Raw genomic sequence first — 22156 nt, 5'->3', positions numbered from 1 at the left:
ATACATTCATTGGAAATGTTTTCAAACAAGTACCAATAGAAACTCTATTATTGCAATATGTCACTTGAATTCCAAAGAAAAATATTGACTTTGCAACATCAACTTGTTGATTGAACTTCTTATCAACAATTCCCATATCAATATGTTGTGAACATGAATATACATTAACAATGTTTTGACATATTGTTGCTGAAACTTGCTGATGCAAGATGTCCTGCTTCATTATTGCTCTCTCGGAAAATGTATCTTATAGACTTTATATACATGGCTTTTATGAATTTTTGCAAAAAAAGCTTCAAATAGACGCTGTTGCTGGGCAAAATTTAAACTACTATTACTATTTCTCAAACCTACACCACCAAAATTCTATAAAGTAAATTCAGACAGAAGAGAGAGGGAGAGCAATAATTTTAATCGTTAAGCTTTGAACGTTGTTGCTGTTTTTTGTTATTTTTTTATGCAGCTATTTCTTCTTTTGTTGTTAATGTAAAATTTTATATTTTTTTTCATTAAAGGTTGAACTGTCGGCTAACCAAACCAAAGAAATGGTGAGAATATATATTTAATTTCATTTATTTTATATTGCGGCAGATATGACGTTAAATTTCAATTATATTGCAAGTTCAATCCAAATGGGGAATGAATTCATAGCTTAATATTTCATAGATTCGACAAATAAATAATGACGAAATTTAAGATACATACGTACGTACACACCAAGAAATTTAAATTCAACTCTTAGAACCGAAATTCATTATTTGTTGATAACAATATACAAATTTTATATTGGTATCGGTATGTCTACGTTGTCGTGTCGGTAGTGCCGGTGTTTTATGAGCAATATATACATTCTCAAAATTAATTTGAATACAATATGCATACATATATGTATGTATCTACGAAATCGTCTCGGTGTTCATACAAATATTTTGCGCTCTATAAACTTATCTTCTTGCGTGGAATAAAAATAAAGTATTTGTTTATTCTTTTGTAGATACCTTCATAGATATAGGACTAAAGAATACCTAGACAACTCTGTGTAATTGTGAAAAAATATCGTATAAGAAAATAATTACTGCCTATATACACATTGGTAACCCTAATTTAAAAAAAAGAGAATGAAGTTTATTTTTTCCAAAAAATCACTATTATTATTGGAATTGTTTTGGTTTAAATCTGACTAGTTTATTTTTCGTGACCATCGAGGTTTTTCTAAGTTTTTTTTTTACCACAACGGATATATGTATAAATATTGTTATTTAAAACAGATTGAAATTAGTTTTTGTACATAGAATTCATTTTTATCATTTAAGAAAATGTTAACTTAAATCGCCGTTGAAGTTCTTCGAAAAAAGAGTGTAGAACTAGATATAAAGATATTTATTTTATAAAGATATTTATTCTTGTAAATTTTTGATTTTAATCTAAAAAAAATTACCAATAACTAAATTTGTTTTCTTAATTTAAGATTTACATTTTAATAAGACAGTAACGAATTATATTTTGGTTCTTTTAAAAATATGAAAAAAAAAAAAAAATACAAACAAAATAAGAGAATGTGTAAATTCGTCACAGATTACAAGTATGTACACAAAGAACCCTGAACGTATTTCTTTAAAAAAATCTGGGACTACTGAAGTACGTGAGAGTACCGTTCAAATCGGGAATTGATATCACATTTGTTGGTTTATTTCAGTGTAATATATTGCATACATACTTCATGTGAAGTGAACAAGGACACATCTCCACTTCTGAACATTTGAAATTCATCGCTGGTACACAATGTTTTATTGACACGTTCACATTACAAAAAAATACATAATTCATTTGTTCCAAAAAATATACAGGAGGAGATTCATAGCGTGAAAAAAATTCCCGTACATTTTGCACGTGAACTACTTCACAACAAAAAAAAAAAAATTCTATGGATTCACTTCACGGCTTGTTGCACAAGTATGTACTAGAATTTGAGGAGAAAATCTTGTGTGAACTTTGCTTTGAAGAATCGGCACATTTTGACACTTTTTTTTATAAATTAATTTGTTCTTTTCCATTTTAAATTCTGGAAAAGTTGTCTTGTCATAACAATAGTTTAAGTCGATTTTTATATCCTGAACTCCAAGACGATTCTTACGTTTACTAAATTCTTCCTCATGAAATTAAGTTACTGAAAACTCAACTGTCGTAAGACCATTTTACATTAAGCGGTACGGTGCACTTTTTTTGGAAGTTATACTTTTAGAGCGGAATTATAGTCGTTACTCCAGTTAAAATTTTTCTCAACTCCAGTAAGTTGAGAAATATTACAAGCAATCGCTCCAAAGGAATTGAAAATAGGACTGTCACTTGAGTAAAGAAAAATAGTGTCTTGAGGAAAATTTTTTCTCAAACTCGAAAATTTGACTGATTTTAATTAAATGTCATAAAAAAAAACATTTTTTTAATAATTCGCCATCGGTTTACTATGAATTCATCGTCTCAGTCATGCAACTCAAACAAATATTCGCGATTCATTTATTTTATTATAAAATAAGTACAAATTTTAATTACTAAGTTAAAAAAAAAAACAAACGCTCGCAATGACACCTGCGTTTTAATGTCAATTTACTGAAAAAAAAACTTAAGCGTTTTCTCAAGTAAAAAAGCTTCCTCATAGACCTTCACTTGAGAAAAATTTCGACTCCAGTGATGACTATGAAATAGGATTCGCTTGTGCAAATGCTTAAGATATTTCTGAACTTGAGTGACGACTATGAATTCCGCTCTTAAACGCGTGTTTGTTCAGAGAAAGAATTAATTTTTTTTTACTAATAATACCAGGAGGATTAATAAGTGATCTTAGCACTTTCTCATGATTGTAAAACAGTTTTGTTTGTAATGGTGTGGACCAACTAAGTTTCAAAGGGCATGATCACATGTGCAGGAAAAAAAAATTGATAAAAGTGAATATCTGTCGGTAGTAGTAATCCGTGGTTAGTGCGATGGACTTGGGACACCAGAGGCTTTGGTTCGATTCTCAGCCTTCACCACCGAAAAATAAAAAGATATTTCAGGGGTACTAACCCTTTTGAGGAATTGACAAAGTCTCCAAGATTATCATGGCCACGAAAAAGTTCATCCTAGACGTTCAGACTTGGTGGTAAATTGTCGGTCCCTTCCATTCTTGCAAATTGATTATATGCACACAGGAATGTTAAGAAGTTTTTAGTCAATAGGCCTTGCTCCTTTATGGGGTGTTGTCGTGTTGAATGTAACGTCAAACGAGTTCTACAAAATTGTATGAACTGATGTAATATCATTGAAAAAAGGAATTGATAAAAATACCGCTTGCGAACTTGAAGAGTTTAATTTTTCAAGTGTATTTTCTACACAACACTTATATGTTAATATCTAATAAATGATTTGCTATAAAAATATATTTAAAAAACACTAACAGTGCCAGGGAAAATCCTGCCGAAAGACCATCAAGCCAAAGGGAGGTAGCGCACAGTTGTTCAAAAATTTTAAGAAATAATAAATGATAGCAAAGAGCATCATCAAAATAAATTTCCGACTGCTGACACCCCCACAAGAAAAAAAACAAAACGCTGCCTTATCATCAAAATTAGTGAGAAATCAAGTTGTCACCTTCAGAATACTTTTAAGCTATTGTGTTACAAAAACATTCCTTATAGTTCTATGCAAAGCTGTTTCCCACTTCTGCATTCTAAGTGCTTTCGACTTAACCATTTTTGTGCGAAGAGCCGACCTCAGCTCATGAGTTTAGATGTCAAAATTGGTGTCAAATAAAATAAATGTTGATACTGATAATGATAAGCAGGGATAGGATCTTGTGGACCTAAAAACTTAAAAAAAGGCAAAATAAAACTCCGAAAAAGGCATAAAAAGGCAATTATTGAGAAAAAAAATGAAATATAAAAATTAATTGCAGTAATTTCTAGCAACCTGAGTTTTTCTCTTAAGAGTGCTTTAAAGGAGCTAAAAGATGTCTCTACTGTAGAGACGAGTGGAGCCAAATAAAAGCACTCGACATCACCCACTGCAACATTCGCCGGGAGCTCTAGATTTGTGTCCCCATTCATTTCTCAATGTATTTGTTCAACTCTCTCGAGTTTTGTTTGCCAAAAAAAATGATTTGTACTTCTCAATAACATCTTTTGCGACTGCCCCTTTCCCGGCTTCCAAATCTCTCTTGATTTTGTCCAAAATCTGGAGAATTTCTCCAATCGTATTTTCTTGATTAAAAAAAATTTTTTTTAATGTTAAAGCTTTCTCGGTTCATTTTGCATTTCCAAATATTATGACTGGACTGCAGGTAGATCTTTTCACTCGAGTTCGTTAGTGGGGGGTTAATAATTAATGATCCTTAATATAGATATATTGAGTAAGTTTCCTATTTGTTTGTATATTTGAGTGTTTTGTGTGTAGGCATTACTTTAAAGACGCTAAAAAGATAAAAAACATAGGAAAAGACAAAAAAGGCAATAACAAGAGAAAAAGCAAAAAAAGGCAATAGCGAAAGAAAAGGCAAAATAAAATACATATATTTGGCACGAGGGGGAAGTGAAACGTGTTTTTTTTTAAACTTTAATGTCGTACGATTAAGCAAGAAAAAAAGGCAAATTTCACAACATCCTATCCCTGATGATAAGGAATAATAACGGTAGGTAGGTAGATAAGGAATAATAACGGTAGCTTTAACGTGTAGCCCTTTTTAAATAAACTAGATTTTAATAAATAAGATTCTATGAAAATCTAATGTCTACCTCAAAATATTGAACTAAATAAATAAGATTCTATGAGAATCTAGTATCTACCTCAAAATATCGAACTCCCATTGCACTTTCTTTTTTAAAATTTGTATCCAGTACTGAAGATATAGTTCAAGACTTTTAATATATTAAAAAGTAAAGTCCTACATATAATAATGGTTATACCTTGAATTCAATAAATATTAAGGTTATTGAAAACCAAAAATTGACAACACTGTTCAAATGACCTTACTTACTTAGAGTGACCAGTGCTTGGTGCTTTTGTGCAAAAAATCATTTGCACGGCCATTTCTTGGCGAAAAGTCATAAAATATGGTGCAATGAAGGATATTACAATGAAGCATACAAAAAGGGTTGAACACTCCTTTTTTCCAAATAACGGTATCAAAATGGCGAGCGAAAATATTCAAATTTCGAATCCGCATTCAAAAATGTCTTTGAGGTCAAGCTTTTTCAATTAGTCTTTTTCAAGAAGTCTAAGATTAGTTTTTATCTTCGAAATGTGACGACATAGGTTTTTGTTGGCTGCAGACCGAAGGCGAGATCTTCTTCTACTACACCCCCATCCCTCTTGGTGGGAGTCAAAAAGTTTCAGGGCCGGAGCATTGTTGTTCATGTACTCGACATGACCTAGCCACCTTAGCCGCTGCAACTTTACTCGTTTGGCTAAGGTAGTGTCCTTGTACAACCCATCCCGTACATTTTATTGTTGTTTATTTTTCTCCAACTACCATCAATGCAGACGGGATCACAAAATGCCTGATTTTTTGTTTGTATCTTTCGAATCAATATCAATGGTTTTTTCAGAAAGTTTCAAATGAACAAATTCTCTTCTAAAGAAAAGAGAACTATTAGGCCCATTTCACACATTTTACAATCAAAGGATTGTAACCCTTCACCCTCGCACTGAAATCGTCATTACGGGCGATTTCAATGTACACAATTCTTCTTGGCTTCGCTTTTCGGGCCAGACAACCCCCGAAGGAAGGTATGTTGAGATTTTTGCTGAGTTAAACCACTTAACTCAACTAGTTAACGAGCCGACTCGAATTTCGGACGTCCCTGGTCGGGCTGAAAATACTCTAGACTTGTTTCTTACCTCTGACCCTGATAAATACACTGTAAGTGTATTATCGCCTCTAGGCACATCAGACCATTGTGTCATATCTGCGAATTTCTAGTGCTTCAAAAATCCAGTTAAAGAAAAAAAACTCCTAAGAGAACTGTTTGGCAATATGAGAAAGCCAACGGGGAGGGACTCAACGTTTTTTTCAAAAACTTTAACTGGTCGCTATGTTTCCTCGATCACAAACTTAATTCTCTCCGGAATGAGAAATTTTATCCCGAATAGGGCTAACACAATCAAACCGAAAGAGAATTCGTGGTTTGACTCGAGCTGTAAAGAGGTTATTAGGGAAAAAGAGGTAAGGTTCCGTTATTATAAAGCCAACCCCATAGAGGAAAATCGAATAAAGTTTAAGCAAGCTAGGAAGGCCAGCAACGCCCATATTCGACGAATCAAATTTTTACATGAGCAAAAATTAAGACAAAAAATACTACAATGTCCCACAGGTAGTACAAATTTTTGAAGTTATACTTCTTATGGGAGGGTGGGTATGAAAATTTACTTTTTGACAAGAATGTCAAAGGGATTATGACGCGATCACCCTGGGTAGCAGGGCTGTCGTTTCACCTTTAGAGTAGGCAGTACTTTAGTATTTAAAAATGCAGTACGCCACTGTACGGCAAACATAAAACACACAACACGTTGCAAGTTACATGTTTCATGTGGCAAGTTGCATGTGGCAAGTCGTATGTGGCAAGTTGCATGTGGCAAGTTGTATGTGGCAAGTTGCGTGTGGCAAGTTGCATGTGGCAAGTTGCGTGTGGCAAGTTGCATGTGGTAATTTCCATGTGGCAAGTTGCCAGGGTTGCAAAAAGCTCACATTTCAGCTCAGCTCACAGCTCAGCTCAAATTTGAGCTAGGTACCATAGCTTAGCTCATTTGAGCTGAGCTGAAAGTGAGCTGAGCTGAAAGTGAGCGCCCCAACTTCCAACGCCTATATCTCGGAATTTTGAAGAAAATGAAAAAAAATTTTTTGATGCCAAAAGGTAGCGAGGACTCTAACCTACATTTGGGTACAACTCCCATCCCTGTAGGTGCACGCGTTCTCAAACCGGGTGAACTTAAAGGTAAAAAAAAAGTTAAGCCCGATTCTGAAAAAATAGGTATGATGTGGCGGTTTAACATGGAAGATGATTTTTTAAAAATCTGAGAATGTGCAAAGCGTAGGCCCATGACACAAGCTATCATTGGGTATCACTCCCAAAAATTGCTCTCAAGCGGTTTAGCTTCCAGGAGCATTCAAAGATTCGGGGATTTTTCGAAAAAAAAATTTTACCCCAACTTTCAAACGCGATTTTCTCGGAATTTTGAAAAAAATCGAAAAACCGGATTATACCACTATCGGGTAGCTGAGAATATAAGCTTTCATATGGCACCACTCCCCTGTCTCTAGATCAAAGCGTTCCAACGCGGAATTTTGAAGAAAATGAAAATAAAATTTTTTGATGCCAAAAGGTAGCGGGGACTTTAACCTACATTTGGGTACAATTCCCATCCCTGTAGGTCCACGCGCTCTCAAACCGGGAGAACTTAAAAGTAAAAAAAAAAAATAGGCACGATTCTGAAAAAATAGGCATGATGTGGCGGTTTAACATGGAAGGCGATTTTTTAAAAATCTGACAATGTGCAAAGCGTAGGCCCATGACACAAGCTATCATTTGGCATCACTCCCAAAAATTGCTCTCAAGCGGTTTAGCTTCCAGGAGCATTCAAAGATTCGGGGATTTTTCGAAAAAAAATTTTACCCCAACTTTCAAACGCGATTTTCTCGGAATTTTGAAAAAAATCGAAAAACCGGATTATACCACTATCGGCTAGCTGAGAATATAAGCTTTCATATGGCACCACTCCCCTGTCTCTGGATCAAAGCGTTCCAACGCGGAATTTTGAAGAAAATGAAAATAAAATTTTTTGATGCCAAAAGGTAGCGGGGACTTTAACCTACATTTGGGTACAATTCCCATCCCTGTAGGTCCACGCGCTCTCAAACCGGGAGAACTTAAAAGTAAAAAAAAAAAATAGGCACGATTCTGAAAAAATAGGCATGATGTGGCGGTTTAACATGGAAGGCGATTTTTTAAAAATCTGACAATGTGCAAAGCGTAGGCCCATGACACAAGCACATTTGGCATCACTCCCAAAAATTGCTCTCAAGCGGTTTAGCTTCCAGGAGCATTCAAAGATTCGGGGATTTTTCGAAAAAAAATTTTACCCCAACTTTCAAACGCGATTTTCTCGGAATTTTGAAAAAAATCGAAAAACCGGATTATAATATAAGCTTTCATATGGCACCACTCCCCTGTCTCTAGATCAAAGCGTTCCAACGCCTATATCGCGGAATTTTGAAGAAAATGAAAATAAAATTTTTGATGCCAAAAGATAGCGGGGACTCTAACCTACATTTGGGTACAACTCCCATTCCTGTAGGTCCACGCGTTCTCAAACCGGGAGAACTTAAAAGTAAAAAAAAATAGGCGCGATTCTGAAAAAAAGGCATGATGTGGCGGTTTAACATGGAAGGCGATTTTTTAAAAATCTGACAATGTGCAAAGCGTAGGCCCATGACACAAGCTATCATTTGGCATCACTCCCAAAAATTGCTCTAAAGTACTTTAGCTTCCAGGAGCGTTTAAAGATTCATGGATTTTTCGAAAAAAAAATTTACCCCAACTTTCAAACGCGATTTTCTCGGAATTTTGAAAAAAGTCGAAAAACCGGATTGTACCGGAATTTTTTTTTATGATAAAAAAAGAAATATTTTACTAAAAAAAATAGAAATATATTTACCATTAAAAAAACCAAGAGAAAAGATCACGAAAAGTTATCTGTCTTATTTATAAAAATATCCATGTGTTAAAATAATTCCATTAATAACTAGAACCAAACATCTTAAGCTATGGTGTTTTATAAAAGTTTAAAATATCTTCATATTTCATTGTACTTTCCAAATAAAAATCAATGTATCCTCTCACCCATCACAGCTCAGCTCAGCTCACTTTACCTTAGCTCACCCAACAGCTCAGCTCAACCATCAGCTCAGCTCACTTTCAGCTCAGCTCAAATGAGCTGAGCTATGGTACATATCTCAAAAGTGAGCTAGCTCAAAATTTGAGCTGAGCTGCGAGCTGAGCTCAGCTCACTTTTGAGCTTTGTAGCAACCCTGCAAGTTCCATATTGCTACTACTAGTGCTGAAGCACACACAATTCTCATAAAATTACCATATCGCACATTTTATGCGCAATCATTTACTTTCGTTAACCATATATAGTACGTTCTGAACCGCACAACATGAGTAAAGTTCACAGATTAAATTGAAAACTACATGGACGCAAGGAGGATGAAAGAATTAATTTATTGTTCACTTGATAAAAATGTAAAAAACGAAGTGTGGATTAATTAATTTAATAATAGAAATTAAAAATATCAAATGAAATGTATTTATATATACTGAATGAGAAGTATAACTTCAGTCGAGTGTACATGTGTACACACACTCTTTTTTGGTCATTTGTAAAAACTATTCGGAACTCTACAACATCTTCGATTCTATAACGACACTCCTTTTGTTAGCTCTCTTGATAAAGCTAACCTTCTTGTCAAGCAGTTTTCTGCCAATTCAACGCTACCAGAAAGTGTCATGACTCCCCCTTCACTTGGGCGAGTAAAAAGTTTTATGGGACCTATCTTTTTTCGTACTCGTGCAGTGGCAAGAGTTCTTAAAGACCTTGACATACACAAATCCGCTGGCCCGGATAGTATCCCTCCCATTGTTCTGAAGAGGTGTTCTTCTACGCTGGCAAAACCACTGCGTAAGCTTTTTCATCTGTCCTACTCTACAGGTCTCTTTCCGAGTGGATGGAGAACAGCATTTGTCCAGCCTGTCCCTAAAAAAGGCGAATCTTCCTCACCCTCTAATTATCGTCCGATTGCACTTACGTCCCTTCTTTCCAAGGTCATGGAAATGCTGATTAATTTCCAGCTTAAGAAATATCTTGAAGAACGAAAGCTTCTTAATGATCTATGGCTTTCGTAGCAATAGATCCACTGGTGATTTGATGGTTTATCTTACCGATCAGTGGAACAAATCTTTACATCGTTTTGGAGAAAGTAAGATTGTTGCGCTTGATATTTCAAAGGCATTTGATAGAGTTTGGCATCAAACTCTCTTATCGAAAATGCTTGCATTCGGTATTGATGAATCTCTTCTTCGTTGGATTAGAAATTACCTTTTGAACCGTTAAATTCAAGTTGTTTTGGATGGATTCAAGTCTGAAACCCATAATATAAACACTGGTGTGCCCCAGGGCTCCATTTTGTCTCCGACTCTCTTTCTCATTTTCATTAATGATCTACTCTCTGAAACTTCTAATCCATTAAATTGTTTCGCTGATGATAGTACCCTCAGCTTTTCATATTCGTTTGAAGATTCACACCCATGTCCTTCGGATGTGGAACTCCAACGGCAAAATATGATAAGCTCATTAAATTCTGATCTCGAATGCATTGTCCAATGGGGAATAAGAAACCGCGTAGAATTTAATGCTTCTAAAACACAATGCTGCTTACTATCATTAAAACGAAACCTTCCCCCTTTGCCACTATCCATGAGTGGTACTTGCATCGAGGAAACTGATCAGCTTTCGATTCTCGGTATGTCCATTTCAAACCACCTTTTGTGGAATGAGCACATATTCGATGTAGCCAAAAACTCTGCGAAATGCTTAGGTTTCCTCCGAAGATGTAAGAATGTGGAATGCATTACCCGCCTCAGTTTTGCCCTCCCATTTTAATGTTCAGAACTTTAAAACCAATGTGCATCGGTATCTCCTTTTACATCCCTTCCTCTTTTTCTTAAGCTCGTACTGTGTATACATACATATTAAGGGTATCCAAAACCCCTTTAGTGCGCGCTCATTATAAAAAAAAAAAACACATAGCCGGCGACCGTCATATACGTTTTCAATTTAAACGTGTGAAGGCACCCATAAGAACGTGATATCCGCTTAAAATAAGTTAAATTTAATGTGAACTTCATCTTATTTTAATGTGAATGTTCATCTTAAAAAAACCGACCAAAAATAAAAATTTTAAAATTATAGTCACACCTTAGCTTTACCTGCAGTGTATCATACTCATTTCAAACAGTGAGATAGCACAGTAAAAAGGCACTGGCCTGTTAACCCAACGGTAAGGTTCGATCCCCGGTGGCTGCCATCTTTTTTTTTAATTTGCGCATTCAAGAAATTAATGTGACTTGTCACCTTAATTTAAGGTGATGTCACATTAATTTAAGGTGATGTCACATTAATTTAAGGTGAAAGTCATCTTAGCAAGAAACCATGTAGAAATCCGCTTAAATTAAGGTGCGATCACCTTAATTATTCAATTTATGAATTTTCTAGTAGTCATTGCTCGGCTCTCGTTGGTCGTATAGAGAAAAAATAAACACACTGAGTGAATTAAAATAAAAATAATTTTTAAATACAAAATTAATTTAAATGAATTAAAACTTTTTCTGAGCTTTATCTATTTGTTCTTTTCTTAACCACAATAGCTCAGATAATGTTTTTAATTCATTTAAATTACTTTTTATTTAAATTTTTTTTTTTTAATTCACTCAGTTTGTTTATTTTTTTTAATTACTTTCAGTAGCCTTTTTTATGAAATAAAACTTATTTTTTTTATGAAAATAAAGTGGGCTTTAATAAAAAGCACAAAAAAGCAATACTCATTAACGTGTTTTTTGAATTAAATGATATGAAAGTGTAAAAAACAACTTAAAAAACAACTTAAAGAAAATTGTGTTTGATGCAAAATTGTGGAGAAACGGTTGTCCGCAGAAAAAAAAGTTTTGAGACAAACTGAAACTGTAATAAATTCTTTATTGGTTGTAAAAAAAATCTTTCAAATAAAACGTAGTTTGGCAAAGATAAGGCCAGTTAAAGGACAAGAGAACAAAAATTATAAAAACCGTGGTAACTCAAAAACGGGACGAAAACGACAAAATTACCTCTTAAGTTTTTCGACTTAAAATGACCTCAGGAATCCGTGGTTTTCATTTGGGGATGTGACTGTGGGACACCCTGTATATTATTAATTCATTATTTGTTTAAACAAAAATAATGTGCACTTAATGGAAAGGAAGTTATATAATTAATTTCTTAATTTTTTACCGTAGGACACCTATGCCTATGCTCGCAAGATTAGGCCATTTTTTCCGACGTTTTGACTGGAGTAATGAGAGGGGGTGTATTTCCCCCTAGGTGGGATGGTCAAGTTTCTAAAAAAAAATCACTTTAAAAAAGTAATGGTTGTACGTACTTACAATATCGTGGTTTATTTATTTTTTTTTTTTTTTGAAATTCAAATATCCATTCTTATGTTTTTTTTAGTAAATTAATTTGTTTTGTATTAAAGTTTAAAAAAAAATAGTTTTCATAAAAATAAAACCTTTCAACACACCCTGTTTGTATTAATTTGATTAGAAGTTAAGGCAAATTTATAAATGAAAACCCTTTTTTTAAGGGGTCCCCAATTTGTATTTAAATACATACATTATATCGACCCCTTTCCGCCAAATTATCGTAAGCGAACGATGTTTTTCGTTTACAGAAAAATCTTTATATTCTTTCGTTTTTAGACTTATTGGAGACAATTTTGATGTGAATGTATTCTAAAACAATTGTTGATTACATTAACACATAAAAGTTATATCTTATTAGTTCTTAGTGTTGAACAAATACAAATTAATTGTTGTCCATATTTCAAAATTCAATTTAGCGCTTACGATTATTTTGCGGGAAGGGGTCGATATAAAAAAGTTAGTTTCATAAAAATATGTTCTTATGATTAATTTTTCTAAAAAAAATTTAAAGAACATTTTTGTGCAAGTTTTAAATTTTTAACTAAAAACATTTAAATCAATTTAATTAATACAAAAACCATCGACATTCTGAAGAATTCTATCTGAAAAAAAAATTAATTTTTTTAAGAACTTTGCTAATATGTTAAAGAAAATGAAGAATGAATGTATGACTTTAGAAAAAAAAAAAAAATAAACCACGATATTGGTAGTACAATTATTATTTTCTAATTTTAAGGATTTTTGTAGAAAATTGGCCATCCCACCTAAATCATTCCCTCTCATATCATATTTGCCTTATTTTTACGAAACGAAAACGAACTTAAGTTATTCAAAATTGCAAATTCATATTATGTTGTTTAATCATATTGAGGTGAACTGCTCTTTAAAGTTCCGTAACGATTTTAGTTTGAAAAATCACGTAATCATCATAAACATACCAAACTATTGTAAATTTGATGCTCTACAACTTTCATTATGAGAAAAAATTAGGTATGTAACTATCCTAGGGTCAGAAAAAAATTCAAAGAACAGAAAAAATAAAATGACATAACCTCATAAGTAGTATCGTTCTCACAGAAAAACAGTGTAGTCAGAAAAAAAGATATTTATATTATCTACCTTCATCTTTGATCCAATAACTTTTTCGGTCATACCAAAAGTTTGAGAGATAAGGACCAATTCGCGTTTTCCAAAATGGCGGAGTTCGCCAGAAGGGTGGTGTCCGGAGAACCAGGACTTAACCGTAAACCCTTTTTCAGATTTAAACAAAAATCAGCTTTACTATATCTCGTTCCACGAAAAAGTCTTTCTTTCATGTACAACTTTAAAAGCTTGAAATTAATTTTCCATTTTCCGCTAAACCAGGTGCAATTTTCACCTCCAAAATTTTGGTAAAAAAGAACATTCAATTAGTGGCATGAATTTTTTTTTTTTCGCACGCTGGAATGTGAAATGCAATTTCCCCACGTAGTATCTTTTATTTATGTACGTGGAACTATAGGTCTAATTAGTAAACAAAAATTCATTGAAATAAAACAAAATTAATTTTCATAAAAAAAAAACTTCAATTTTTATTTAAGATAGCTTAATTAAATTTTGGACATTTTTTATGAATACAGTTAGATATTATTGATTATTGATTTGACATAGCATTTTGTAGTAATTCTTGCTTGATTATTATTTTTTCATTGACCAAAAAAGTATACTATTTTGAATTGTATGCTATGCCGCATGTAAAACCAAATATTGATTTTACAGAATTATGCTTAAAATTTTTAAATCCAATTATTTTATCCCAAAAACATGATTACTACTTTTATTGAATTCATAATTTTTGCTCTGTTTTTTTTTTTTTTTTTTTTTTTTTATTTTTAATATGCTACAAATATCATTGCCAAACATAGTATATTTATATATGTATTTGCTTTTTTCAAATAAAAATTAAACACATATAAAACCCTTTATATTTTTTCAAAGCAAATGCTAAAGTTATTTTTTTATTTTTATTTTTGTTTTGTGTTTTTTTTTATTTTTGTAAATATTTAATGTTCGATAGAGACCAAAAATTAAACAAAATAACTCCAGAAACATAACGTACATTTATTTCATATATTGATTACATTTAAAACCTAGATATTTTTTAAATTATAGTTTTTTTTCTGCTTCTTTTTATTTTCTGGTAGTTTTTTTTAGTTTGTTGGGCTTGTTTTTAGAAAAGATTTTCATTTACTCTTAATAAACTGCTTTACGGCATTTTTTTTCTAATATATATAGTACAATTTAGATGTGTTTTATTTTAGTAATATATGTAATTAATATATAGACTTTTATATCTTTTGAGGTAGTTTCCATTTACTTTTACTTCATTGTTTTTTTTTTGCATTTTATATTTTTTTTGTAGCTTTTTATTAGTTATATATTTTTGGCTTTATACATTTTGTTTTTTTTTTTTTGTTGTATTTTGAATATGTGTATTTAGTACATTTATATAAAAAAAAAAAGACAAACACAATAATTTGTTACTATTACGGTAAGGAATTGGTTAGTAGGTGTTTAAAAAGACGTCGTATAAACATCTTTGTTGTGTAAATCGTTGTCACAATCAAGGAACATTTTCTTAAATAGATTTGTTTTTATTTTTGAATAACTTTTTTTTTAAATTAATTTTTGAATCTTTTAAATCTTTCTTATTTTCATTGACCTATTGCAGATGGATGTGTATACATAATTTTAATACAACAAAGTAAACAAAATAAAAAAAAATAATTCCATAGCATTTATATTAAAACTGTGAAAATAAAAGTAAGAAACTAGTACGTTTTTTAATATTAAATTTATCTTTAATAAAAATAATTGCTTTCGTTTCGAAACATATCACATTAGAATAAAAGATACGGCTGGAAAATAAACTATTATCACACAGGCAAGCCGCCCAATGTGAAATGCTTTGAATCGAAATTTGTGTTTTTTTTTTTTTTGTTTTGTAACCCTCCTTTTTTTACATTACCAGTAAGCCTTTCTATTTTATGTTCTATAATTAAAGTTTTTTTTTTGTTTGTTTTACTGTTTTATTAACTTTTAATATAAATGCTAACAAATATTTCTATTTCATATTTCAGAACATCATAATTTGTGTAAAAGATGAATTGGGTAGGTATAGTATTTTCTTCATTTACAATTTACATAATATAAATTAAATTTATTATAAAATAAAATTTTGGATCTGATAGTTTTCTATTTCTGTTTTTAATAATAATTGAAATGCGAAAGTAATGAAAATGTATATTCATATATTTGTTTTATTTTTCAGCGCAACAAATATAATAAGGTAAAAGGCAAATTATTATTTTTTTTTTTTGTAGTTTTATTGTTTGGAGGTAATATTATTTTTTTTTTTTGTTAAAAAATTACAATTTTCCTTTACATGATTAAATATTTGAAATAAGAAAATGTATGTTTTTATATTATAAATTGATAGTTTATTTTGAAGAAATTATAAGACTATTTGTTTTAACTTTTGTATCTTATCTGGTTTGTAAAACAAGTTTTATAAAATACTTAAATGTGTATAAAATTATTATGCTTATAAACGATAAATACATACAAAAGGTATGCGTATATAAAGATTTATTTGTTTTTGTTATGTACAAATCTGATTTTGGATTCATAAGTTGTATTACTATTTATATATATATATATAAAAAAAAATGTAAGAATAAGAAAATAATTCAAAACCACAAATAAAATAAATATGTTGTAGCTCAGTCTCCAAGAAATTATTGTGGTCTTGCATTATCTTCGATGTATTTTTAATTTTAATATTAAAAATAAAGTGTTAAAATAGAACATATATACGTTTATATATATAAATATATATATATTTAAAATATTTACATAATTAAAAAAAAATCAAATAAAAACTGATAAAATAACATTATAAAAATAAAAAAAATCCATTTTATTGTAAAGGTATTTTGTTTTGATTGTGCGGCTTTTATATAAGTTATATTGAATATCTATGTATGTATTTGTATATGTATTTAAATATTTGCATTTATTTATTTGGATTTGGTGTGTTTGTTTGTCTGCTGTGTACAACTATAATAGTGTCGGAATATTGGTGTGTAGTATAGGTTTATTGGATTGAATTGGAATTTTTTTCTTTTCATTTTTGTGTTATTATAATTTCATTGTGTAATTATTTCTTTGTGAAATAACAAAAATTAGTTATATTTATCATTATTTAGCTTGTTTTTTAGTATCTTATTTTCTAAATGAATAATGCCAAAAAAGAATTATATAAAACAAAGTGGACTTTACGAAAGACAAAATTCTCTTCTATTTTAATGAATGTTATCTTTTTGAAATTCCTTTTTTGTTTTAAACACTTCTGTGTTTTTTTTTATTTTTCTTTTTTTTTTGTTTATAATTTTAACATATATATTTTTTGCTCATATATAATGTATTTATTGTAATAGTCTGACTTTTGTTTTGCCTCCACAAACATGAATAAGAGAATATAATAAAATTGTATTGGTTTTAACTCGAGAGCAATCAAAGTGTTGCTATAGAATGGACAACAAATATAATATTTTTTTTAATAAGACTAGATTTTAGTTTTTGTTTCTTTATGTTTGTTTCTTTATGGTTGATTAAGTATTACGAAAATTATAAAGATTTTAATAAGCATTCGAAAAAAACTAAACTGTCACGATGGTTATAGTTAAGATTCCTTTTTGTTAAAATGTCCATTTGATAAGCACATTGATTGCAATTTTAATTTTATGTAGTTTTTTTTTTCTTATTTCTCGAGTAATTTACACCCATAAAACGTTCATGATCTATTTTCTAATTTATTTTTTGTAGTTTTGTGTATGCATATAAAATACGAAAAACCCACGACTTTTTACATAATATTTTGTTTGATTTTTGTTTTGTTTGATAGATTTGATAATATTATTTTTTATGTCAATATCTTATAATCCTAAAAGAAATATGTATTTATTGTTATTTATTTTTTATTATATTTTTTTTACAAGTACTTTAAAAAGTAATTGAAAATCCAAGTAACTACTCATTTTTCTTCAATGTTTTGAAATTTGTTATATAATTTGGGCAGTGTGTTGTGTCTAATTTCAATTTTAATTAATTTTTTATTTCGTACTTTTTTCTTTAATATCGCATTATTCTGTATGTTGGCCAATTTGTTTGATTTTCTTAATTTTTGTATGGAAAAAGTTAGTTAACGTTTTGGCTAAAGTACAAATGGTACTTAATAATGTTTGGTTTTTGTATTGAGTTAATTTTTTCTTTTTTTTTGAAAATCTTAAATTATTCTATTCAAATCGAGGGTTTTCCTTTCCTTATTTTGTTTTGAAACAATCAGTAATGGTCCCTATCGTGAAATCTGACAGATGTGAAATTTTTTTCAGAAATGCATCTTTATATCTTTTGAATGAAATTTAGTGAAAATAGTCGGTTACAAATATCGGGCAATTATGAGCTTGATAACCGATCACAAAATAGCAGGATATTCTACGATGTCCTTTCAAAATTGATACAAAACATTTTAGAAAGCAATGTCAACTCCGTCGCAATTCAGAATGGGAGTTTATATTATTTTATTTTGTATTATTTGTATGCCTTTAATAGTTCGAGAATCAATTTATTATTTTTAATGGACTTGCTCTCTGATTGTTGTTTGCTTTAGGCTGAAGAAAAAAATATTTTATATTATTTATTGTGGAGTGGTTCTTTTGGTGGTAAGATTTGATTGATGTTTTTTTTTAACAAAAAATTGTTCGATTGTTGTATTTTTTATCATTTTATAGTGGCTGAATTTCTCGTCTGCAAATCTATATCGTTATTTTTTCTAAATGTCTAAGTATTTTTTCTGCTGTTTTTGTCATTGCACTTTTGGTGCTTTGATTTTTTTATATGAATAAATTGAAATTTAAGAAAATTAAAAATGTATAATTTTTCTACTGTTCAATTTGTACTTGAAATTTGTACGTGAAAAACTTTTGAAATGTTCAAAAAATTACCAAGGATTTTATATTAAGTAAAAAAGTTTTAGATAATTTTTTTGTTTAATATCAAAATTGAAAAAAAAAAAAAATAACCGAAATGAATTTGGGATAAAATTAGTAATTTGTTGTTATTTTATAATATTTTAAAAGTATGTTTGTTGTTTTCATTTTTTTTTTGTTTATGATGGTGGCTTTATATATTTGTGTCTTAGGTATATTAAGAGAGATATCTTTGTATGTGTGCTTTTCCTTTGAATATTTATTCGATGTCAATAATTGTGTGATAAACTCCACCTGTCATTATGACGATTAAAATCAAAGTTTAAAAGTTATGTTTAAATTTTTAGAAAAAAAAACTTTGGCGATTTTTATATAAATTTAATTTTGATTAGCAAAAACACTAATTTTAAAGAAAAAAATTATCCAAATAATATTATATATCATTTTTTTTTTTTATAAATTTTTAATTAAATAAAGTCGCATCTTAAAAAAACAATTATCACACTAATTTAACTTTTTTAATCAGTACTTGGCACAACTTATACACTCTTAATTTACAAATCCCTTCAAGAAATATTTTAGAAAGAAAACAACAACACGTTCAAATCAACAAAAATTAAGTTAGTGTTTCCTTCGCATTTTTTTTTTTAAATAATAAATAAAAACTTTTTTTTACATTTTTCCTTACAATAAAAATATATAACGATATAAATAGCCTCTAAACACTATAAATATTTAAAAAAGTTTTTCTCTCCATAAGAATCAATTTTTTAGTTTTACTTTTATAAAAAATACTTTTTTCTCTCTTTTTTTTCATTAATAATATATAATTTTTTTTTTCAATGTCTTCACTTTAGGTATAAATCTCCCGGTTTGTTTAAGTTTTTTTTTTTGTTTTTTTTTTTTTTTTTAAGAACTGGAAGATTTCTTGTTGCTTCAAAATGATGTTGGCCGTTCAGGCTTTTGCAATGTTCTTTAGGAAACAAATTTATATTTTGAGAAAGCAACTCCTCGATACGTATCCTTAAATAGTTAAAATTGTTGTTTCTTTATAATTTTTTTATGTTTTTTTCTCATTAAATATATAAAATATATTAAAAATTTATTCTCTGAATATACGATTTTTCCAACAAAATAAAATCTTTATATAGAATATATTCATATAAATATAAATATATAAAAATGTTAAAAAAGTTATGTTTACATATTATTTTTCATTTTTTAATTTTTTTTTATAGATTGAACCCCACTTCAAAGTATTTTTTTATTTTATTTTCTTGTTTTACTATACTATTTTTTTCTATTACACAAGCTATTTTCTTGAATATTTTTTTTCTTCTTAAAATAGCCCAAATATAATTTCGTGAAGTTTGTATACTTTTTTGTTGCTTCAAAATGACAAGTAACATAAAAAGCAGTATTTTGATGCACAAGAAAGTAAAGTCTGTTTATGTTATTATATTCAAGGGATAGTAGTTTTTGTCCACGAAAGTATTGTAGATTTTTTTTTTCAGATTATTTTTCAGTTTAAAATTTCGGTTTAGAGTCAAGCTTCAATGGTAAATTATGTTATATAATTTTTGTTGTTGTTGGTTGTCTGTAGTTGGTTGTCTTTTTATTTTGTTTTTTAATGTATTTGCAAACTTTGTTTTCATTTAAACAATGAAACTGATATGCGTTATTGATCTTAATTTTTAAAATTTTTTAAGTTTAAGTAGATGGTTTAGGATTGAGTGACACAATTCAGGGACATGCATACAGTTTTTAAGTTTCCAAACCATTAATATGTTTTTTTTTTTGTTTTATTAATTTATTATTTTATATAAGATAATGCACTTATATTGAGGTATTTATATTTCATTTAAATAGTTTTAATATTATTGGTTTTAATTTTTGTAGATTTCCTAATTTATGTTTTCTTGATTTTTCTTTACAATATTAATTTTGATATAATTAATTCACACCCGTTTCTTGAAATCCGTCGTTATCTAGTTATGACTATGATTTAATTTGTCACAGTGATTATAACTAATGAAACTTTTTATGAAAAATTCCATTTATTTTGGTCTTATTGTTTTTAGATTGATTCCGATGGATTCAGTAATGGGTGTGAGTGTTTTTTTTTTTTGCCGAAATGTTTGAACAATTTTTTTTTTTAATTTAGTGCCGAAAATGTGTTTGTTAAATTTAGATTTTTTTTTTTGTAGAACGGAATATTGTGGCTGGTGATTTATTTATTTAGATTTTAATTAATCTCTATAAGTTTAAATAATTCATTTAAATTTAAACAATTAAACTATTGAACAACTTTTTCTTAGAATGAACATAACAGTGAATTAACAATTCAACTTTTTTTTTTCAATTATGTCTATAGAACAACGTATATAAATAACTGCAGCTATTATTAGGAATTGTAAAAATAAAATTTTACATAGGTTTACAATGATAAATTGGATTTGATTGTTTATGACAATCAATTCCAGATTGACAATTAAAAAAAACATTCTATTACTATTTTTGATTGTTTGTTGGTGGTTTGGTGAACTATTTATATTAGTTTAAGGAAAAGTGATCAACAGGAAAAAAGAAAAATTGTTTAAATAACATACAAGAATTAACAATGGTTCTGTTTTTGAAAAAAAAAAAAAAGAAAACGATACACTATGTTTAATATTTATAGGAATAGAAGTAAGTAGATCAATTAATATTAATTAATAAAATATCATTTACATTTCAGCACCGTTTAAAAGGCAATTCATTTCTTTTTATATTAGAATGGTTGATTAGTTTTAATTATTATTTTTGTTTTATTTAATATTAACAACATCATTTTGATATTTATTTTCTTATAGTTTAATTAAGTTTTTTTTTTATTAAAGTGTTACTTTCCTTTTGTTGCATCTTCTATTAAATTAAGAAGTATTTTTTCTCTGTAATCTTCGCTTTTATATTAATTCAACAAAATTAACCTTCTCTTTCGGGACTTTCTAAAATACCATTTAATTTTTATATATATAATTGTTTTTTTTTTTTTTCGGTAATCTTATTAAGTAAACCTATACAGTGTGGGTTCACGGCGAAAAATATGTGTTTTGATAAATAAAAATATTTAAAAAAAGCACTTTTATATTTACATATTTGCTATAGTTTTATATGCAAATGGTTTAATATACTTTTTTGCGTTTTGTTTTTTGGGTGGGGTATTTTTGAAGTGGTTGTTTAGTGAGTGTGTGTTTTTTTTTATATATCTACTAGAGTTAATTTCTAATGGTAGTAATTATCTCTTTATTTTTTGCGAATGTTTTAATTACTAATTTATGAAAAAAAAAAAAATAAAATAAAAAAAAATAAAAAAAAAATAAAACACTCTCAATTTACTTTTACTGACTCGAACTTGAAGATTGCTGATGTTGTTGTTGAGGTGGAGAAGATTGTTGCTGCTGTAGTTGTTGTTGTTGCTGCTGTTGCGGGATCTGTTGTGTCTGTGATTGGGTCCCACTAGTTGATGATGATTGTTCTTTAGCAGCTTTTTGTTTTTTAGTTACTGGAGGTGGATTTGTTGACATCATCATCGCTCTAATTCTTCGCTGAGCAGACTAAACAGAATAAAACAAACAATGGATTTATTATTATAATAATAACAAAATTGGTTGTTTATACATAATGGTTAATCTTCCAAACAAATAAATCAATTCTAATAAAATTCTTTACTAAAAAAAAAAGAATTTCAAAATTCAAATTTTAATTTTACTCTAGCAAACGCTCATTTGACCTTTCGCGTAGAGGTACTGTCTGTTTTTATTTTATGAATCGATAAGGGGCTTTTTTCTCGTGCTTTGACTGGAGTCCTGTTTTTTTTTTCTT

General features: G+C 29.2%; 1 protein-coding gene and 1 long non-coding RNA gene across 10 annotated transcripts in view; one reads left to right on the top strand and one right to left on the bottom strand.

Moving 5' to 3' along the window:
* Positions 1-316: 316 nt before the first annotated feature.
* Positions 317-22156, top strand: part of LOC129909130 (uncharacterized) — a 41245-nt gene continuing 19405 nt past the window's right edge. Inside the window, exons 1-4 of one of the 2 annotated variants that reach the window (XR_008771412.1) lie at positions 317-373; positions 516-548; positions 15383-15413; positions 15574-15591. This is a non-coding gene — a long non-coding RNA (uncharacterized LOC129909130). Of the gene's footprint in view, positions 374-429; positions 549-15382; positions 15414-15573; positions 15592-22156 lie in introns of those variants that run through there. The other variant, XR_008771411.1, reaches the window with a different exon arrangement.
* Positions 15092-22156, bottom strand: part of LOC129909119 (insulin-like growth factor 2 mRNA-binding protein 1) — a 79766-nt gene continuing 72701 nt past the window's right edge. For all 8 annotated transcript variants that reach the window (XM_055986084.1, XM_055986086.1, XM_055986087.1 and 5 more), the window contains one exon: positions 15092-21888. In XM_055986084.1, the coding sequence (XP_055842059.1) occupies positions 21673-21888 (216 nt within the window). In that variant the 3' untranslated portion in view covers positions 15092-21672. The remainder of the gene's footprint in view (positions 21889-22156) is intronic.

The sequence above is a fragment of the Episyrphus balteatus genome, chromosome 2 (genome assembly GCF_945859705.1).
Source record: "Episyrphus balteatus chromosome 2, idEpiBalt1.1, whole genome shotgun sequence".
Taxonomy (NCBI): Eukaryota; Metazoa; Arthropoda; class Insecta; order Diptera; family Syrphidae; genus Episyrphus; species Episyrphus balteatus.
Note: the sequence above shows the minus strand (reverse complement) of the source record. Positions and strands in the feature narration are given on the sequence as shown.